We start from the raw sequence: 22085 nt of genomic DNA, 5'->3' as shown, positions 1-22085 counted from the left end.
CTGCAACAATGGGCTCATGCATAACAACGACCGTGAGGATGGTGCAGGACCGGGCAGTGTTTCATCTGGGCAGTGTTTGGCAGCGTTAGATGACACAGGTATGTTTCTGAAAATTTCTAGTAGATTAGAAGAACTACATGGTGATCCAACTCAAGAGCAAAAACTCTTCTCCACAACTAAGTGTAGATGCTAAGAAGGTTCCATGGAACCAGGTTTAAGAAAAGCGCAATATCAGAGGCTTAGCTCTTTTTTCTGTTCATTGTTAAAGTGAAATACTCTAGCGCATACTGAAACGTTGCCTTTCCCTTGCCTCTTCCTCAGTTATTGACCTAGAGTAGGCTTTTATATTCAGTGGTTCAGAAAAAGATATGAGTTGTTTGGTGTGAATAAATGGTGTCAAGGGAAGACAGAGGGTCACCCCAGTGACTAATACCTAAGTTGCAGAGTCTGACTACTTATTTTCCTTGGATGATGAGGTCCTTGGCTCCTGTTCTGGCCTATATTTTCGCCAACTCCCAGTAGGCTCACAGTGCTTTCCAGCCACTCTGTGGGGTGGTGGGGTGAGGGGAGGAGGATGTCTTCAGAACTTCACCACTGCTCCTGCCCATGATCATGGACAGTAGATGAAGTGAGGCTTTTCCAGTCCCTTCTCTCTGCTTGCAACTTGTCTGCAGTGTGCTGATCTGAGGCTGACATTCTCAAAATTTGCCCGCGTACTCTCAGTCTTTTACAGAACAACCCCGAGAGCTTATTTAACTAATACACTGTATATAAAATACTACCACTTGATATATAGGTAATACTGCATCATTTACAAAGTGTTTATATCTATACATTTGACTCATTTAGAAACCATAGTAGGTACACAGCGTGGTTGTTATCACTCACAATGAATAGGTGGGAAACTGAGGCTCACACAGATTAGGGCCAATTGGTCCAAATCAGATAGCTCATGAGTAGAAGATCCAGGACAGGAACACAGATGTTCTGACTCTGAACCCACAGCTATTTCTAACCCACCAGTCTCTCCCTCTGGTCCCCCTCCCCCCTTTTCTTGGTTTGTTTTGTTTCGTTTTGAAAGACATACTAACCTTGCTTCAGGATTGAAGTAGAGATTGGGTAGGCTAGATGCTATCACTAAAAAGTCTGCAGAGGGTCTGATTAACGCAGATCTGAGGTGGCTCTGTAGTTTGATAGAATCAAAAAGGATCCCTCAGTGCTTTAAGGCCGTCTGCCTCTTCTGTCTCTGAACACACATGGTATGTAGGAAGAGTCCCTGGGTTGTGCAAATAGTTATACGCTAGACCACTGGCTGAAAGGTTGGCGGCTCAAACCCACCCAGTGGACCTTGGGAGACAGGCTTGGTGATCTGCTTCTGAAAGGTCACAGCCTTGAAAACCCTCCGGGACAGTTCTACTCTGCACACATGAAGTCACTATGAGTCAGGATCAACTCGAGGGCTACTAACAACAACAAGCATGTAGGATGAAATCTGTTGGCCACATCACAAAACGATAACCTTGCTTATGACATTTGACCTGGTTGCCCACCTGCGCCCAGATTTATAATTTGTGTGATATTTATATACTTAACTCTTAAAGGTCATATGTTCAAGGTTAGAATTAAGAAGTGGTAAAATTTTTTGATGATCCTGTCTGATGTAATTATTTGTGATTTTACTAAAAAAAGCATTATTGTCTCTAAAATTAGAAGCAGGAAGTTGAGGCACAATTTCTGAAGTGACAGGCAAAGGGAAATGTCAGCATCTGTGAAGACAGGGGTATGGTGGTACTATTGTTTGGCTGATGTCTATTAAGGGTCCCTACCACTCTGTGATATATGACCTGGAATGCAGAGGTCATAGGCATTACTTTAGAATGAACTATAGTTCTGTCTGTCGGACTTCTGTACCCTGCACTTGAAAGCTGGCATGTCTGAGCTGGCCCTTGTCAGGCGTGGAAGAGCTCTAAGGTGGCCCTACTAAACCATAGAAGAGTAGGTGAATACACCGCGGATCTCACGTTACATTGAGACATAAAAGCCATTTTGTGATGCTGCTTTAGTTTCTCCACCCTCAGCCTGACTTACAAAACCAAGATGTATAACCACACACATCAGCCTAGAACTTTGCCCCACAACGCATTGTCTGCAAGAGTCTCTTTTCTCCTCCATGTCAGTCCTTAGTGGCACTGCCGCTGAGTGAGTAGCTGTGTTATTCACGGATGTGTGTGCCTATCCTCTTGCAGGAGTGTGTTTGTTTCTGTCCTTGACGCACTTTTTTTCTTTCTCCCTTTCTTTTTCTCTCTCTTCCTCAGTCTTAGCACCAGCAAGACCTTTTCTGTTTAACTCTATTCTTTTATTCCTGAAACACTCGGAGCGCTATTCAGAGAAGATGTGTCTCCACAGAAGGAATCCGCCTAAAGAACTCAACGCTGTGTAAAAGGATGTGCTCCTGGAAAGATTTCAAATCCACACAGCGCTGTTGCCCTTCACTTAAGGCACTGACAAAAGGCGCTCTTTTTTTTTTTTCCTTTTGAGTTTTTGACAGAGGTAGTTCAGATAATGAGCAAAGCGACTTTCTAAATGTGTGTCTTGACAGATGTAAAAATGACCATAAAAAAAGGTGATGGCAAACACTGGAAGAAAAGTCAGACTTGACATCGACAGTACTTTTAACAAAGGTCTGTATAAATACCAGATGCCACAGAGATGGATGAGAGAAGCACATTTTCCCAAGGGGAGATTTCCAAAACTTGGATAGTCATTAGCAAAGAAATTAAGAGTATAATTATATATACATTGAAATATTTCTACTTAGTATAATGTATCATAGCCCTGAGAAGCCCTGGTAGCGCAATGATTAAGTGCTCGGCTGCATGGTCTGAACCCACCCAGTAGCTCCGTGGGAGGAAGACCTGGTGATCTGCTTCTGTAAAGATTTTTTTTTTTAAAGTACTGCCTAGAAATACCCTATGGGGCAGTTCTACTCTGTCACACGGAGTTGCTATGAGTCAAAAATCAACTTGATGGCACACAACAACAACAACAACAACAACAACAACAACAACAACAACATTATAGCCCTGTTTACTTTCCTCCTCTCATAATTTATAGCCTTGTGTTGTGTGACAAAGGAAAACGTTTTAGAATCATAACAATACTACTTAATACCTATACAGTATCTGATCATGATCCGGTACTTTCCCATTAGTATTCTTGCCCTTTACAGAGTACCATTTTAGAGAAAATAATAGGTTTACAGAATCAAAGTAACTCCGGCAACCTATAGATTCAAACCAGGCTGCCTCCCAGGTGGTGGCAGCAGCTCCCAATTGCCTCAGTAACTTTCCATTCAAATGTGTCTTCAGCACATAAATTTTGGGGGTGCATTAGCTAAATTTCCTACTTAATGTTCTCAATTTAATTTTACCTTTTAGTAATGATCACTAAAATAATCTGACCATAGAATATTCCTTAGGTTTTCTTTCTCACTGCAACCATGTTATACTTGCCCATTTCAGACAGCTGCCTCACTTCGCATGCCAATCTTTGGATATCCATTCCATTGGTCAGGAGGAATTAAGACAGAGCCAGGAGTTATGTGACAGTTTCAGTAGAAGAGCCCCTCACATTGGTTATCAAAGATTAGCCATCCTGTTCCCCTCTGCATTACTCACCCATGGTCGCTGAGTGCAGAGGGTTTAGCTTGGGATAATTGGAAAACTATTACAATCTACAACATTCTTCTAATCTCCAAACAAGGCTGAGTTACTTAATGAGGTGAAAGCCTGAATGGATTCTGAGACTAGAGTCAATCTTGTTTATTGTGGGCTGAATGGCAGCAGTGGGGATGTCAACCAATATTTATTGTGAACCCACAATATGCAAACCAAAAAAAAAAAAAAAAAAAAAAACCATTGCTGCTGAGTTGATTCCGATTCATAGCGACCCTATAGGACAAAGTAGAACTGCCCCATAGAGTTTCCAAGGAGCACCTGGCAGATCTGAACTGCTCATCTTTTGTTTGGCAGCCATAGCATTTAACCACTCTACCACCACTGCGTTAAGGTCTGCAAAGGATAATAGATGAATAGGAACTAGTTTTTGCCTTCAAAACAGCATCCTGTAGAACAGAAATGTGTGCATGTGTGCATGTATGTTTACCATATACGCATGGTAAAGGTCATGAGATAACTACTGATAAAAAGGTTTTAGTATTTAAATGACTTAAAAGTCTTCATAGTGAAGTTTTGTGATATTTAACTTTTCAAAACTGGGAAAAATAACTCAGTCAACTGGCATAACATAGTTCATAAAGATAATATTCTACTTCCTAGTTTGGTAAGTAGTATCTGGGGTCTTAAAAGCTTGTAAGCAGCCATCTAAGATACAACTATTGGTTTCTACCAGTCTGTAGCAAAAAGGAATGAAGGAAACCAGACTCAAAGAAGAAACTAGTCCACATGACTAATAGCCCATATGAACCACAGCCTCATCTAGCCTGAGACCAGAAGAATTAGATGGTGCCCTGCTACCACTACTGGCTGCTCTGACCAGAGACACAATAGCAGGTCTCAGACAGAAAGGTAGAAAAATGTCGGACAAAGTTCAAACTCCTAAAAAAAGGCTAGTCTTACTGGACTGATAGAGACTAAAGGAACCCCTGAGACTATCGCCTCAAGATACTCTTTGAACTTTGAATTGAAGCCACTCCCCGTGGTTACCTGTCATCCAAACAACACATTGGCTTATAAAATAAACCCGATAATACTGTGCTCCCCTTTAATGATCAACTATATGAGACTAAACAGTCAACATTTACTCTAAAACAAAGACGAGAAGTTAAGGAGGGGCAGAGAAGCTAGATTAATGGAAACAACAAAAACAATGGAAATAATGAGGATGTTGATACATTGTAAAAAATGTAACTAATGTCATGGAACAAGTTATATAAAAATTGTTAAATGAGAAACCTAATTTGCTATGTAAACTTTCACCTAAAACACAATAAAATATTAAAAAAAAAAACTGGGAAAAAAAGATATATTTCATAGAGAATAAATAGTTTAGCCAGGGTAAACTATGTGGAGGAGAATACCTTGGAGATAAGACTGAGTTGCTAGACTGGGCTGATGTTGAGGAAATTGTGATTCTATAGTTCGTAATCTGCTTTTAATTTCAAAATCAAAGGGGAATTACTGAAGGTAACTGGTATGATAAATCTGTAATTTTAAGGCTGATTGATAGACTACAACAGGGAGAAAGAAGCAGTAAACAACAACAACAACAAAAAAACCCATTGCTGTCAAGTCGATTCTGACTCACGATGTCTAGGCAAGAAAAAAATGAAGGCAAGTGTTACAGTAAAAGCAATGGAAGTAGGAAAAAGAAAAATTTGAGGGGTATTATGGAAAAAGAACATTTAACATGTCAACAAGTTGGATCTAAGTGGTAAAGGAAAAGGATGATGAACTTGATTTTACGCAGGTCAAGTTTAAAGTGCCAGCAGGAACATTCAAGGTACCAATGGTAACTAAAGATCTGTAGTTTAGTAGAACTGGGGTGGAATGATCTGTATCTAGAGAGGTCATTGTTGAAGCTGTGGAAGGGGACAAGATCACTGAAGTGGAAAAATTCTCAGAAAGAAGAAATCAGTTTCAAGGACAGAGGCCAGGAAAACACTATATTGTACGTAGGTGTCAAGAGGAACAGGAACTACTGGCAAACGTGTTAAAAAAAAAAAAAAAGGAGGTGAGCCTAGAGAGTTCTGGTCAGGGCTGACAAGCAGCACTTTAAGAAGCATGGGACCCTGGATATTCTACAGCACTGACTTTTCAAAGAGATAAGGAGAGTGAAACCCAAGAACAGGCTACTGGATTACAATATCAGGCAGGCCATTTCCAGAAGCCCCATTATGAAAGCGAGGGGCTAGAAGCCAGACAGAAGGAATGGTGAAAGAAGTTTGGTTCAGTAGATAAAAAAAAAAAATGATGGAATGGTAGCTTGGCCAAGTAACAATACTGAAGGAAATATGAGCAGTTAGCTAACTTTTTTTTTTTTTGAAAACTCAATATTGTAAGCACTTGACATATATTGACTCAATCATCACTACAATTCCTAACTTATAAGAGAGACACCATTATGTCTTTCTTATAGATGGGGAAGCTGAAACGCAAACAGATGAAGAAACTTGCCTGCCATCACATAGTTAATAAGTATTATTTTGAACCTACGTTGTCTGAGTTCAGAATTCCTTGAGCACTATGCTATGTTTTGAGGCTAGGTGCAGCTTAGGAAGGTTTGTGGGAAGCCACAGAGGGAGAGATGGAGTAATGATTGAAGCAAGGTCAAAGGGGATGGAATCAGGGGCAATTCTTTTATGGGAGGAGCCCTAACATAGATTCCCTGGAGACCAGGATAAAGAAATAGAGGGAGAGTTGCATGGAGAGATTTTTAAGCCCAGAAGTGCACAGCTGTGTGCATGTGTGGGTCTATCTTAGGCAATTTTTTGTTGTCTTCATAAAGTAGGAGATGAGGTCACTGGTGGAAAGTACTAGAAGCAGGGCTTGAGATAAGGGGATACGTGTTCCTAAAGTATAGGTTAGGGAAAGGTCTCAAAGAAGATGCTTCATAAACCCCGTTATTTGTCTTTTTTTTTTTTTTTAATCAATCAGAGTTTTATTCCACCATGAAAAAGCAAAGATCATTAGGTATACGCAAACCTATTAACAAACCCCACCCAGGCATACACACGCATCAAAATATAAATACATATTGATACTTAAGCTGTGCAGACCCGAGTAGTGGGTGACAGATAAAAACCAAAAGGCAGTTTCTAATCTCATAGATATTGTCTCTCTCTCTGTCTTTCAAGTGGCTTTAACATAAAAGAGAACCTTTCGTGCAGCCCACCTAAATCAACAGCACATTGATGTACATTTTTCCTTCGTGGTTTTTTTTTTTTTTTTTCCCTTTTGCAAGAAGTGTTTGCTGTTTAAAATCTGTTACTAGGTGACAATGGCTAAGCACATTTTTTTTTCTCTTTCTTCCCAAGTCAACCCTACAAATTTCACTGTGCGTTTGCAAGTAAAAATACCTGTTGCCGTGCACGTGAGAGGCGCAGAATGCAAAGCTGTAATGGAGCAGGGTTGGGTCAATGACAGCACCGCTTTCTGAATGTTCCATCAGTTCTGTAAGGTAGCAGAGATGTCTGTGACAGCCTCTCACACCGTAACGGGCACAGTACTCATCTAACACAAAGACTTGGCCAGGGCTAAACCAACCCTGCAAAAGAAAAATAGTAATAATTTTTTCTTTCTGTACTAAGATTTTCTTTTTGTAGACACCTGCAGGCATCATGAGCAGCAGCTCCATGAAACAGTCTTTGGACGCTGGTATATCACGTCATTTTCAGAAGAGCTAATATCAACTTTGGAACTGTTTGGGACACTGGCAACCTAATACTAGTCTTGCTGTATTGCCACAGCAAGTCAGGGGAAATTGTTCTTCTCAGCTGCCCTTCAAACTTAGTCACTGTGTCTAAATTGTCAGTTATAAAAGGTGACATTCCAAAAACATTTCATTCCCTTTATGAATCAATTAAAAAGAGAACGGTAGAGCAGACACTATAACTGCAGTTGCCTCCTAACCGAAAGCATTTTACAAAATAAAAAGAAAAATTCCGTAAGTCTAGCAGCTGTATACATGGATAATTTGGGCCCTTAAATCTCTGGGGTATTTTTCTCATTCTGTTCGTCTTTCTGTGGCCAGTATAACAGAGTTCATGCTTTACAGTAGTAGCACCTGGTCTTCCTGAAGAGAGATGTTCAGGTGTACACGTGGGTACATGCATGAATCGGGGGCAACCTGGTTGGGTGAACACTGGAGGACAGCCTTAGGTAGAGCTGGGCTAGAAAATGTTTCCACGCATTATATGGATTAATTTAAGATAATAAAGAAAGGAGAATGGAGAATCATAAAAGGGGGCAGTGTAATCATGCAAGAGGACATCCAGGGTCATCCTGCCTCCAACACTCTTTCTAATCACTCCATGCTTGCTTCCCTCTTGTATGCATTGTGGTGGTCTTCTCAGACTCTATATCACACATGAGGACGACTGCAAAGTCAAAACAACTCCTTTCGATAATTCAGTACTAACCCCACTGAGAGGAAGCCAGGAGGAAACTGTCCCTTATTGATGTTCACTCTAGGTATGCTATCCATGGACACATGTCACAGGGCTTTGTGATGTAAAGTTTGAGCTGGATCAGGCTCAGACTATACAATTACATGTAGAATAATAGGTACTTAGTAAATGGTTTACAAAGGAATCGTCAGTGTGATCATGGCAGTTTAAGTTGTTTCATTTCTTCCTGTCTATTTTTTTTATTGAAATATCTCTGACAAGTGGGGAGCACATTCTGTCCAAAATCACATTTTAAAGAAAATGTAACTTTGTTGCCTGGAGCTACTATGTTTGGTGGCCAAGAGACTAAAGCTGTGATAGAAGCAGGCACATGCTGGTCAGAACAATCTCAGAGGAATGGCCTCTGACAATACAAGCAAGTGCTTGGAAAGACATATATGATTCACTGATTATAAAGTTTAATCCCCATATTCTGAGGCAGCAAGCTTTCCTTCTACATATAAATTACATTTTTATCCCAAGTTTCAAACCATAACAGGTAGCAGTTTAGCTACATTACTTAATTCCTTTTTTTTTTTTTAGGAATTTAAATTATCTTCTGAGAGCTACAGGAACCTAAAGCTTGCCTCTGCTATAGAACTCACTGCCATCACGAGACTCCTAACTCATGGGGACCCCATGTGTGTCAGAGTAGAACTGTGCTCCATAAGTTTTTCAACGGCTGGTTTTTTGGAAGTAGATTTCCAGGTCTTTCTTCCAAGGTACCTCTGGGTAGACGCAGACTGCCAGCGTTTCGGTTGGCAGCTGAGTACATTAACAATTTGACCACGCAGGGACTTTTTTACTACAGCCATATTGTCTACCTCACTGTTCCTTTCTCCCATCATTTAAGTTGCCCTTCTAGGAACAAAAGAGAGAAGCACAAGATATCAACAACCAGCGAGCAGAACGTGAAACTTAAAATGTCTGTATAAAAAAAAAAAAAAAATCCACCAAACCCATTGCCATCAAGTCAATTCTGACTCTTGGTCATGTGCTATATAGGACAGAGTAGAACTGCCCCCTAGAGTTTCCAAGGACTGCCTGGTGGATTCGAACTGCCAACCTTTTGGTTAGCAGCCGTAGCACTTAACCACTATGCCACCAGGGTTTCATGGAGGCTTTTTTTTTTTTTTTAATCTTCATTAAAGCCTTCTGTTTTCATTCAGCCTACTCTAGAGGGACTGATAAACCACAGCTCACTGTCTCCTGGCATCTATGCTCCTGTCTATTGAGTGGCATAGCAGTGGTCTTCAAGTGTATAATTTTCAAATTTGGAAACCACTGATTGAAATCCTTTATCCCTAACTCCAACTACAGTCATTAAATGAATCAGGAATAAAGTGCCACTTCATAACAGGTATTTCTCACTTTTTAAAATCTTTTATCCTAACCTATAGGGGACTAGATAGACTGTACTCACCAAGCAAGAATAGGAATCATTCAGCCTGTGATCCAAAGTCTGTCTCTGGAGTAATCTAAAAAGGAAGGCGTGGTCCAGCTTGCAAGGATCAGCAGAAATAAACTCATCCATGCCATGTTTCTGAAAACGGTCTGCATCTGTAAAATCAGAGAAGGATGTGTGTATTAATTTTTCTGGCTTAGTAATGAACAAGTGCAGTTTTTGAGGAATACGAAATTCGTATCTCATGATAACAGAAGACGACCTTGTATTATGTAGAATATGATGCCAAGAATTCAGCACATTAATATAAGTTGCGAAGTTTTGTAGCCTAGACTGAAAAAATGACAGGGAAAAATTGACAAATCATTTGGAATAAAGAAATTCTATTTTCATTCAAAGCTAGTTCTAATGTGCATCACAGGAATACTCTTATTTTGCAATCTTATGGAAAGTTGGTACATTTTAAGTATATATTTACTGAGGGGACTGACTGGAAAAGGACTCAGATCTATTCATAAAAAAATAGCAACGATGGCCAGAAGCCTGCTTTCCAAATGGCAAACTAGGGCAGAAATGAACACACAAGATTCAGCTGGATCATTTCCAGTCTTCTTTTTGTATGGAGCTTTTAATGGGACCAACCTTAATGTAGAAATGACAATGAACGCTCTCAAGCTTCAAGTTTAAGAGACATGAAAAAGGAAGCATCATGTTTGTGCAAATATCCAGACAAAGCGTAACGTCCCAAATGGCACTTCAATCAAAGCCCCAAATTTATTGTTCTTTACAGATTGGATCTTTCAACGCCTGTAGACCCTGCGGGTTTATCAAAAGGCAAGCTTTTATGATTGCTTTCATTAATGGTATGTTTTGTCGAAGTCTTCAATGTAAGTTATTTACTAGGTAGAGATACAAAAAGCCACACACTACCCAAAAGGAGTGCTGGGGTGTTACAACGTGAGCTCTGTTAGAAATGTACACACATTAAGGCAAGCAATCAGTTATCAAGATATAAGTGGATTCTTCACAAGGGAGCTGAGTCTCCATTGTTGCTTAAAATTCATAGATAGATCTCTCTCTAGTCATTACAAGAAAAGCAGAGTTCTAAATGTGAGCTAAATGTAGTTTTTAAAATCTAAAATTGCAAAGGAAAGAGACAAGTTTATTGATTAAACCCAATTATAGAATCAGGCTCATAATAAAACTCAATATTGATCTGTGGACATGATGCTAACATAATCAGTCACATTTAGGTATTTAGCCCCAGATCATATTGATCCATGTCAAGTTCAACTTTCAGCCATATTTGTGGATGGAAGAACTATATAATTGAAGCTGAAGGGTCCTCAGAATCACATTTTTTTTTTTTAAAAAAAAAAGGATAAACAAACTAATTTCTATCCCATCAATGACAGATATCAAAAGGTGAATGTAGCAAGTACGCACAAATGTCGGTTCATTGATGAGATAAGGTATGAGATTATGGTCCACGGAAAAAGCAGCCTATGTATTCCTTTACATTTCATAATCACTTACTTGAATGATTAAATACATTGTATATGGTAAATTAATATTACTGTAATTGGATGAACACAAAACTAAACTGCTTTTCCTGAGCTGAGAAATTAAGATGATTGGATGTCTCTTATATTCTTTTGTCTGACAGTCTTTTAATGTGAAATAAAAGATAATGTGAAATAATCTCAAATGAGTAGGCAGAAGAGTAGTGAAAAATACAAGGCACGCGTATTATAAAATCTGGATATTATTTTACATTTTAAAGAATTTATCTGAGAATCTTCATTTCTCCACTTTTCTGGGTAAAAAAAAATCCTTTTAGTACAACCTGTATGAAATTAAATTACTACTTTTATAAAACATCTGCTGAGTTTTATTCATTATTTCTCTCACCAGAAAAGGTCAGAAGAAGAAGTTAAAAATAATGCCTGTTAATGGCTTATCTGTTGGGAACAGCATATATAATAAATCATAGAGAAAAAAATCCGTAATTCTCCTTTTACCGTAAAGGTTTGTAGAAGTGAAATTTTCTTTTAAAATAACATACTTAGGTTTTTTTTTTTTTAATAAAATACATGAGTAAATACATGAGTCTACAGTCTATTCCTATAATTAAATCATAGTTAAAAAAAAGAATTTATGAAGTATTTCCTTCATGAAATGTAGCTCCAAACCACTGTATTTACTACTGTGGCAAGCCTTGCCAAATCAGACACATGAGTGGAAAAACACTAGTCCAACAATTACTGTTAGTGAACAAAAATAGCCATGATATCAATTTAAATAATAAAATGTAGAACTATACTAACAATGAAAAGAACAAACAACCCACTAAAAAGTTTTATTAAAAATCCCTGTAATCTCTCTGGGGCTCTAATCCTATCAAAGGAAAATATACTCTTAGTGATGGATTATTCCATGTTTACAATAGAGTTTGTAAGGGCCAGGCATCTCTAGGTCTCCCCTTCTAGGTCAGATAAGCACAATTCAAAAAAATTTATGCAAAACTACTTCATCACGTGTCAATATGTTATTTACGAAGAAATAAAAATAAACCAAAAAACCAACAGTTTTGATATCCCTGTCTGAGAAATCATTGATTTTAAAATTCTCTCATGAACTAAAATAAAATAGGAAATCAGCTATCATGGATGTATCATTGTCTAGCTTCCTATTTTCATAAAAGCATATTCACATAGCTTCCTTTTGGCATAACATATCTACTTTTAATTCTTAGGGGACGCAGAGACATCATCTGAATCAAATGGAAAACATGCCTTCAATCAATAAACATAACTGAATTCAAGGCTTGGAGAATTGCTTTAAAATTGGGTTCTATTGAGCTACTTTCGATTAATGCTTACTGTAACATAAAATTATGGTGACTAGTTTTAAGTGGAAAATTATTCATGGCACTATTCAAATGCTCACTGATACTGGCACATTTGAGCTCTGCTTGTCTTCCGAAATGATCTAAGGAAATTATCAAAACAAAGCAACAAGATATGTGCTTAAACAATGTGCTGCAGAACTGTCAGAAATTGTGATGATTAACCTATGGACTAACTACAGATGTGGGAAACGGTAATTGAGCATAGTGGTAGAGTTTCTATGGTAACAGTTGGATATATGCTCCAGTGTCTTAGGAGGTACTGTCACCAGGTGTGGTAACAGTGGATGGAATTAAACCTAACTGAGAAAGATTACTATTGTGCCTATAGGCTTAAGAAGTTATAGAGGCTTTATTCAAATGGAACCTGAAAATTAAAAATTTTCATTACAGTAGTAGGCACTGGAAGACAAGAGGGAGGAATAAGTAGATTGCCAGTATCTATTTAAACAGTTAACACTGACTAGAAAGTCGCTAACATAAAAGGCAACGTGAGGACTATTAGCAAGCTGGCAGGCTCCACTGTGGAGGGGGCCTGTTTAGTGGGCATTGCCCACAGCCAGCCCGATGTGCTCAAGAATCCAGGTTCCAGTAAAAGTGTCTAAATCAGAGTTCAGAATACGAGATGAGAAAAAACTTAGCTGCAAAGTTTCTTCTTCCTTTGCAACTAATTCTAATGATTTTGCCTTTTTGCTATTGTTACGAGAGATTTAGGATATAAAAGAAAAAGAGAAGAAAAAACGGGGCAAGAGGGACTCTGGGGGAGAGGAGAAGACCATTCATGAGTACTCTGAGACCACTCAGTGCCCAGGCCTGGGATCAGAAGGACTTAGAAGAGGGCGCTGCGATCTAAGTGCTGGTCTCATCCTCTGAAAAACTCTGAGCTGACCTAAGCAGCAAATGACCCTTTAGAAACACATGAATAATAATAATAATAAACAGTTGCTGTTGAGTCAGTTTCAACTCATGGTGACCGCATATATATCACAGTAGAACTGGACTATAGGATTTTCACAGCCGTGACCTTTCAGAAGAGTATTGCCAGGCACTTCTTTCAAAGCTCCTCTGGGTGGGTTTGAAATTTCAACCTTTAGATTAGTTGCTGTTAGGTCCCATCGAGTCAGGTCTGACTCATAGCAACCCTAAACGACAAGAGTAGAACTGCCCAGAGAGTTTCCAAGAGTGGCTGATGGATATGAACTGCTGACCTTTTGGTTAGATGCCCACCTCTTAACCATGCTTAACCCCCAGTTTGTGCTGCCCAGGGACTCTTTTGAAGCACAATAACTTGGTTTAACAAATTTGGCTTAAACCATATTTGAAAGATAATAACTTGTGTTTAAACTGTCCTATGTTTAAGAGTTTGCCTGTAGCTACATTTACTGCTACCCATACCTCATTAGACTTTATTTTAGCTCAAGCTGTCTTTGAACTTGAAAATTTATAGAAAGTTAAAAGTGGCACAGAGAAGTACACACCATCTTTCTTTTTATACCACACGTGTAGTCTCTAATAGGAAGACTTAATGTTTTAACATTTCACGTAGATCTGTCTGGTTGCTATGTTCCTGTTCCACGCACTCAAGTTTTATGCTGAAGACAAACGAGTAACGGTTGAGAGATACATTAACGAAGGGTTTGTTCACACCTCTATTGCTGACCCAAGTAATTTCTTAGCTTGCTTTTGTTAAATTGATTAAAAACTGATGTATAGATTTATGCATCTTGCTTTTTGCAGCAAACAACATGTAAATAACGTTTTCATGTGATAATTTTAATCAACACGGACATCTAGATCCACAGATAACCAAAGTACACCAATATTCAACATTAATCTGAAATGTTTTCAATGTAAAGTAAGACTAATACTTCCCCTATGAAGTATGAAAATTTTAGATTGATTAGGAAAAGAAACTTGCAGAATCAAATTTAAGTGAATATCCCAACTTAAGGTTTTAAAAAAAATTTGGCTTAAAATCAAATAAGAGATAACTTTGTTGGTTCACTTTTGGCATTATTATCGGAAGTCAGTTACTACGGTGTTATACTGTATTATGTAACATCATATTGTATTCTGTTACATACATAAGTGAGAGAACAACAGGGTGCTTGCACAAAGGTTTGGTTGGAGACAGCAAAGATGGCTTAACCAAAGAATGTGCAGGTCAGGCAAAAGGCAGTGAACGGTGTTCAAAGCAGAAAAACCAGACGGCAGCACAACCCACTCTCCTTTAGTTCTCTCTGTTTCCTTTGTTTAGATGTTCTGAGTGTCAGAGAAAAAGGAAACAGAATATATTCATCCATGAGAGAAATCTATAAATAAATACTATTATTTGTACCACTGGGCAGTGCAAACGGTTGACATGCTTGACTTCTAACCAAAAGATTAGAGGTTCAAGTCCACCCAGAGGTGCCCCAGAAGAAAAGCCTGGAGGCCTGTGTCTGGAAAACCAGCCAGTGAAAACCCCGTGGTGCACAGTTCTGCTCTGACACGGACGGGGTCGCCACGCGTCGGTGTTGGCTCCATGGCAACCGATTATTTAGAGCCTAAAAAAGAAAATTTAGATATTCTTCTGAAAAATTATTATGTTGTTCTGACTACCCCTAAATATTCAAAATGCCTAGTTTTAAAAGCAAACTTTTTTTTTCCAGTTATAAAATAAATACTTAAAAGAAAATTTGGGAAATGGAAGAAATAAAATAGCAATTAGTCCTTCCAATTAAACCTATTCTCTGAATATTTTAGGTATAATTCTACCTACACTTTCTTTTTTAACTGTTTTTTTCTTACACTGTGAAAATAATGTCATATATATAATTTAATTTTTTTTCAGTTAACATATAATTTTTTGCATGCTATTGTAACATGTTCATAGTCTTTACTTCTAATTCTCCATAAATAGTAAATATTTAGGTTGTTTCTACTTTTCTGTTGTTATAAACAGACATCTTTGTTTCCTAAATAGTAAAGCTAAGCTAACCTAAATATTCTGGGTTTGGCTAAAAAGTAGGAGAGTTTGGCTAGAAAGTAGATGACTGGCACTGTAAACAGCATCATGATATTTCTTCAAAGATCGTATCATTACAAAAATGCTAATAAATTTAAGCCAAAAAAGAAAAAGAGAAAACTTACCTTTACCAGCTACAGGTCAGCAAAGAAATGAGAAGTAAGGCACATTTCAATGGGTGAGGAACAGTTATTTATATAACAAGTCACATTAATTTAATTTTATTTTCTCAGTTTCTACTACTGACTCTAAAAGTTATACTTCCAAGAGATAACCAGGAAAGAAGAAAAAACAACAAGGCATAAGACAAGGAAGGAAGGAAGATACTGAGTGTAAAACTACTATCTGCAGCGACTCAATGGCAGGGTTAGTATTCTCGTTCTGATGAGATAGAAACAAGTTTTTCTTTCTTCCTGCCTTTCTTTCTCTCTTTCTTTTATTTTCCCTTCCTCCCTCCCTTCCTTCTTTCATTTTATAAGAGAGATAAAACACCAGGAGTCTGCTCTGATTGGAAATTACTAACAGATTGAAAAACACGCAAATTGTTAACACAACTGAAAGTTTAGATTTTAGCTAGACAAGTTAATCAGCTGGACTAGAAAATTCAGTTCCATTTAGCTGATCAGCACTGCCTTGACAATAAATTGATACTAACAGTAGAAAAATTTTAATAGAAATAGATTACATAGCTATCTGAAGCAATTGCTTATTTAGATCATTTTTTAATTCCATATTGTCTAGCACTGGTCTTAATGTTCTGGGCCGGTGGTTCTCAGACACTTTTCCTAGCCACCACACACAAGGCAGATGATAACCATGAGGTCATAAGTTCTTAAAACTAACTAATAAGCACCTGAAAACAGCACTTCCCTGTAAGAGTAATAGCCAACTAGGAAATATAATAAGGAATAAGGTGCAACAACAACAGAACTACGCACTGTTTGGAAATTAGTTTAACCAAGAATATAAATGAGCTCTCTGGAGAAAAGATTAAAATGTAAATGACTTAGAAGATTTGAACAAATGTAGAGACATTTCCTAATCATAGTCGGAATAACCAAACATTATGTTGGCAGGGAGCTGGAGACATTCTAGGTTTCCATCACTGGGAGAGCGAATAGTCCAAAAGACACAACGACGAGGTAAAATGAGGCAAATACACACCACGATACAGCGGGAAGCAATCAGAAGAGTAAGATTAGACGAACACATAGAAACGGGTGGGTTTTAAAAACATGGAGCTGAGTGAAAAAAGTAAAACAGAGTAAGATAAATAACGATACCATTAAAGTAGATTGACGCCAAACGCATGCACAAAAAATGCAATTTTGCAAAAAGACAAACAAAGGAGATTCACATTGAATGCTGTGGAATGGCTTCTTGTGGGAGGATGGAGGAAGGAAGGGGCAAGGGCTGGCCTATGGAGATGGAAGAAAAGTCAAGTTCTAAAACACTGGTTTCACCTGGCAAAAGCCAAAACCAGAAGTCAAAAAGTATAGGTCAGGCAAGGGGACTGGGAAGAGATCTGTCCAGAGTTTACGCTGCAGCAGAGCTGGGCAATAAGAACGCTCCTGCGCAGTGCTGAAGGGGGCTTGCGTCTGGAAGACCAGAGATACAACCAACAAGATCCTTACGTAGTAAAGAAGCAATGGATAAGGGCTGTGGTAAGACAGAAATGTCCCAAGTGAGCCTTCCAGTGTACTTTGCACTCCAGTGGCCCGTAGGAGAATACCTAACAAGTTACTATGGCACCACTATGGCAAGAACTGAGCAACCATGAGGTAAAGGACTCAAAGGTATCTGGAGTTGAGGCAAGGAGGACACAGAGCAGGCAGACCTCAATACCAGTTGTCATGGCAGGTCCATGGTTATAAACAATGTTGTTGTGTGCTACTGAGTTGATTCCAACTCCTAGCGACACTACAGGATAAAGTAGAACTGCCCTGTAGCATTTCCTAAGCTGAAATCTTTATGAGAGCAGATTGCCAGGTCTTTTGTCTTGTGGAGCCTCCGGGTGAGTTTCAAACCAACAACATTTTGGTTAACACCCAAGAGCTTAACCACTGCACCACCAGGGCTCCTTGAGCAAAACATACTGGCACACAATGAATGGGCCACTAAGCCATGTTATACCCTAGGCCATTATGGACAGAGAATAGTCTTGAACCAGATGTTGCATAAAATGACGTCATAGTTATATGCAGTTCCTCTGACTTAATTTACCCTGGATGAAAGGGAATGAGAAGAGGAAGAAGAAGAGTTTTGCACTGACTGAATTTAAATCTGAGAGTAACTGTGTTAACCTGAATTGTTTTTGGCAACATGAGGAATGGGAATTCAAGATACATTCAGGTATAAAAACCAGATCAGAACCATTGCTGTGGAGTCAATTCTGACTCACAGGGATCCTACAGGAGAGGGTAGAACTGCCCCATAGGGTTTCCAAGGCTGTAGTCTTTATGGAAGCTGACTATCACGTCTTTCTCCCATGGAGCGACTGGTGGGCTCGAACCACTGACCTTTTGTTTAGTGGTTGAATGCTTAGCCTCTGGGCCACCAGGGCTCCCTTTGCTCAGGTATAGAGAAATAAAATTATATTTATGCACACCAGAGTTCTGAGGAAAAATGCATATCTGCTATATCATACTCTACACGTATGTGTGGGGAGTGGGGGGACAGATAGGCAGAGTAAAAATTTTAAGGTGAAAATATGAACCATAATGTGTTTTTTTCTTTTTACTTTTACTTTTGAAAATCATAATGCTACTAATTTAAAAGAATAAGAGAAGCTTAAACCAATTTTTTTAATTTGAATATACAGGTTTCCTCAACAGTTTTCACTACAATTAAAAAAAATGTGTCTAAAACTAAGATAACCTATGAACGTGACCTGTGATTTCTTAAATAGAAAAAAAGATGAGCTCGTATTCCATCTTTAATCTTTGCCCTAATGTGGCCTTGTTTAAGATGCCCAGATATGATACTGAAAGGTGTCAAAAAGAAAAAAGAGAAGCTATTGGATGCGTGAAAGTAGAAGAAAATAACGCGTGGCAAGAGGTCACTCCCCTGGAGAAGAATCTTGAGATTAAAGGGTGTTGGACGAAAAGCTGCAATTTGAGCTTAAAGTTAAGGACAAATTAATTTATCCTAGGAGAAATCCGAAAAGTTTTGCAAAGAGTATAACATGTTAAAATATTTGATTTAATAATTATTAAAGCTATATTTGAAAATGTTTCCATGATTATTTCATAATTTTCTTATTTGCTAATAAAATAAAATGAAAAATATTATTCTTAATAACTTACATTAGCATAACTTATATTAATGATGTAAACTATAACACTGAACAAATTTGCCTCAGATAATTTTATATCTTATTAAGGTTTATTAATTGATACTCAAATTATTTTTTTAACAAAACTTACAAAGCTGAGCATCAGAATGGATAGTTCCTCCTTTGGGATTCAGCTTCTGGGTCTGAATTGCAGGAATGGGTTTGTATGATTGACCTGTGGCCCTATACATGGCTTGAACCCATAATATTCTATCCTGTTCGTCATCACTTGCAAATAGTACAGCGTCTCCTTCTTTCACAGCATTAAAGAACATCTGACCGCCCTGAAGGCCTGTGGAGGAAGAAACACATCATTCCAAACTTATTGGCAGACTTCAATCTTATTAACTAACTGGCCTCATGGGGTAAGAATGGATTTGACATCAGCAGCTTAATGCTTTAAAAAATTTTTATTTGAGGACCAAATCCACAACTCAAGATTGGAAGGGAAACAGTAACAAAAAGGTTTAAGCTTCCGCATCACTTTGGAAATTAAGATAACTCAGGGAAACAAACAGTCCATTACACAGTACCATTTTACAAACATTTACAAACATGCCCCACACACACACCTATCTGCCACAGAAGGAAGTCTAATCTGTGACACATCTCTCTTCCTACGTGCAGAAGAAACATATGATTGAGATTAGCAGCCAAAATAATACGTAAGGCTTTAAAAATGGTACCTTTTCATTGTATAGTACATATGGATGTTGTATCATTTGCAAAATTTTTTCACAGAGAAGATAAAATTTTGCATTTGAAGTGACCGATTAGCAAGTGTGGTCACAGATTTCTATTTGCTAATCTTTCTATTTTTTTCTTTCTCAGACAAATTAGCAGATTTTAATAACTGAATTTGGCAAGGTTGTTGGATACAAGGTCAGATACAAAAATCAATTCTTAATTTCTATGTATCAAAACAAATAGAATAGGAAACTTAAAGAACATACCAATTACAAAAGCATGTAGACTTCAGGAGATAATACTGGACTGTCTTCCAAAGCAGTTGTACCAATTAACACTCCCACCCACAGCGCATGAGAGTTCCCAAAGTTCATCTTTCCAGCAGTTAATATTTCTGGACTTCTTAAGTTTAGCAGTTCAGGTGGGCGTGTGAAACTAGCTGCAGTTGATTCATCTCCAACTCATGGCCGCTCCATGTGTGTCAGAGCAGAACTGTGCAGCAGAGGGTTTTCGATGGCTGAATTTTTGGAAGTAAATTGCCAAGTTTTTCTCCTGAGTTGCCTCTGTCTCTCCATATTAATTTCATTAATCTCTGTGTATTTATTGATTCATTCATTTACTTACTATTTTTGGATACCAGGTGTCTAGTACAATGTCAAGTATTAACATGGAGGAAAGGAGAGAAGTCAAGAATATGCTATTGGGAAATAAAATTGTTGTTGTTGAATGCTTTTGAGTCAATTCCAACTCACAGTGGCCCCATGTGACAGATCTGCCCCACAGGGTTTTCTAGGATGCAGCAGTCTTTATGGGAGAAAATCACTAGGTCTTTCTTCTGTGGAACCGCTGGGTGGGTTTGAACCACCAACCTTTCAGTTAGCAGCCAAGCACTTAAAACTGTCGTGTCACCAGGGCTCCTTAGTGTAATATAATATATAATGATTCACTTGGCATTTCTCTCCCTGTTTCTATCTGTTGTACCTTTCTGCTTCCCAGTGAAGAAGTGTCTGTAAGTACTGCTGATATTTCTCGTGTAAGTTTTCTATTACAGTAACTCTTATTTATTGCGTCCTTATATTAAGATAACTGAAATGATGAGTTATGGCTAAAATTAAACAGCCCACAAAAAGACATAATTTGAATCTCATAAAGTCTTGTCTGGTATATAAGTGAAATAAGTACCTGATCTTTGAGTCGAGTCTGAAATGTAGACCAGGGGAAGGATGTTGGTAAGAACGACATACGTGCAGGGTGGGGAAAGTGCTTCAACTCAGAATTACCTGGGTGGGGATCTGTATAATCCACAGTGTATCCTTCAAGCTGCATCAATTCCTGTGGTTCGGACTTTTTTTCTCTATAACTGCACATAGCAAACGTGTACTGGCTAACCTGCTCAGGAGAAAAAAAAGAATTTGTAGTTGGCGACATGAACTTCATAAAATTTAGCTTTTTCTTTATCAGAAGGCTATTTTACCAAATATAAAAAGAAAAACATAATTTGCATATAAATCATTGTTAAACTTAGCATTTTCAAAATCTTGCTCAGAAATTAAATCATCTTTCATTTGTCAGCTGGTAGGTCATTGCTGAGCATTTCCCAAATCAATGATCTACTGGCCAGGATTCCATGAGATATTAATAGAAGTGTCATGAAAAGTATTCACGTTAAAAGTAAGTTTGGGGATCATTAGGTTAAAGAAAGATATACAGGCTTCTTTTATTGCTGGGTTGCTTGCGACTTTCAATACACTAATATATGGTATCTTACTTTAAAGCATACTTATTTTAAGACTTTAAAAAAAACCAGTGCCGTCGAGTCGATTCCGACTCATAGTGACCCTATAGGACAGAGTAGAACTGCCCCATGTGAAAAAAAACTCAATAAAAGTTGGAAATTTATTGGCCCACACAACAAAACCCACAGGAAGTGCCAGGGAAGAGTATGCTTTAGGCAACCAATGATTTAATATGGCCAAGATCTGCTCCATCTCTCAATTCTGCTTCTCTTTTGGAATTGGCTTCACTTTCTTCTGTTGATTTTCTCTGGGCTGGAACCATAGCTTCCAACAGCTCTGCAGTCGCCTCCCTGGTTGTCCCAGCTTGGGTCATAAGGTCGTATTTGGACGAATCGGTGTGGCCAATGGGTGAGACTATCATTATGAGCCCCAATTTGGGTCAAGTGCTCACAACAGTGGCAAAGAACATTGAATGCTATGACAAGCAGCCCCTCAGAATTTCCCCCAAAACAGAAAAAGGGAGAAGCTGTTTCCAGCAGGAGAAAAGAATGTTTGGTGGACTAATAAATACATAAATTACAAAATATCCTAGAACACAGGGTTGCATGGAAAACAGTTTAGTTAATGTGAATTACTTCCCTTTTGCTTTCTTAAAAATTAGATGGAACTAAGGAAACATATGCATACCTTTTAATAAACAAAGATTACTTAAAGAAGACACAAACAGCTAATTACAGAAGAAAAAAAATTATAAGATGGATTATATTATGAAGAATTTGCTTTCATTAAAGGACACCACAAAGAAAGCAAAAATGGCAAACCA

At 38.2% G+C, this 22085-nt stretch overlaps 1 protein-coding gene across 2 annotated transcripts in view; it reads right to left on the bottom strand.

Annotated features, from left to right (window-relative positions):
• Window positions 1-22085, bottom strand: part of CADPS2 (calcium dependent secretion activator 2) — a 608633-nt gene that overhangs the window by 162154 nt on the left and 424394 nt on the right. For both annotated transcript variants that reach the window (XM_049893894.1, XM_049893893.1), the window contains exons 10-13: window positions 20807-20915; window positions 18931-19131; window positions 9609-9745; window positions 7097-7284 (exon numbers count right to left, since the gene is read on the bottom strand). In XM_049893894.1, the coding sequence (XP_049749851.1) occupies window positions 7097-7284; window positions 9609-9745; window positions 18931-19131; window positions 20807-20915 (635 nt within the window). The remainder of the gene's footprint in view (window positions 1-7096; window positions 7285-9608; window positions 9746-18930; window positions 19132-20806; window positions 20916-22085) is intronic.

Source organism: Elephas maximus, chromosome 8, assembly GCF_024166365.1.
Source record: "Elephas maximus indicus isolate mEleMax1 chromosome 8, mEleMax1 primary haplotype, whole genome shotgun sequence".
Classification (NCBI taxonomy): Eukaryota; Metazoa; Chordata; class Mammalia; order Proboscidea; family Elephantidae; genus Elephas; species Elephas maximus.
This window is presented reverse-complemented; position numbering and strand designations above follow the sequence as displayed.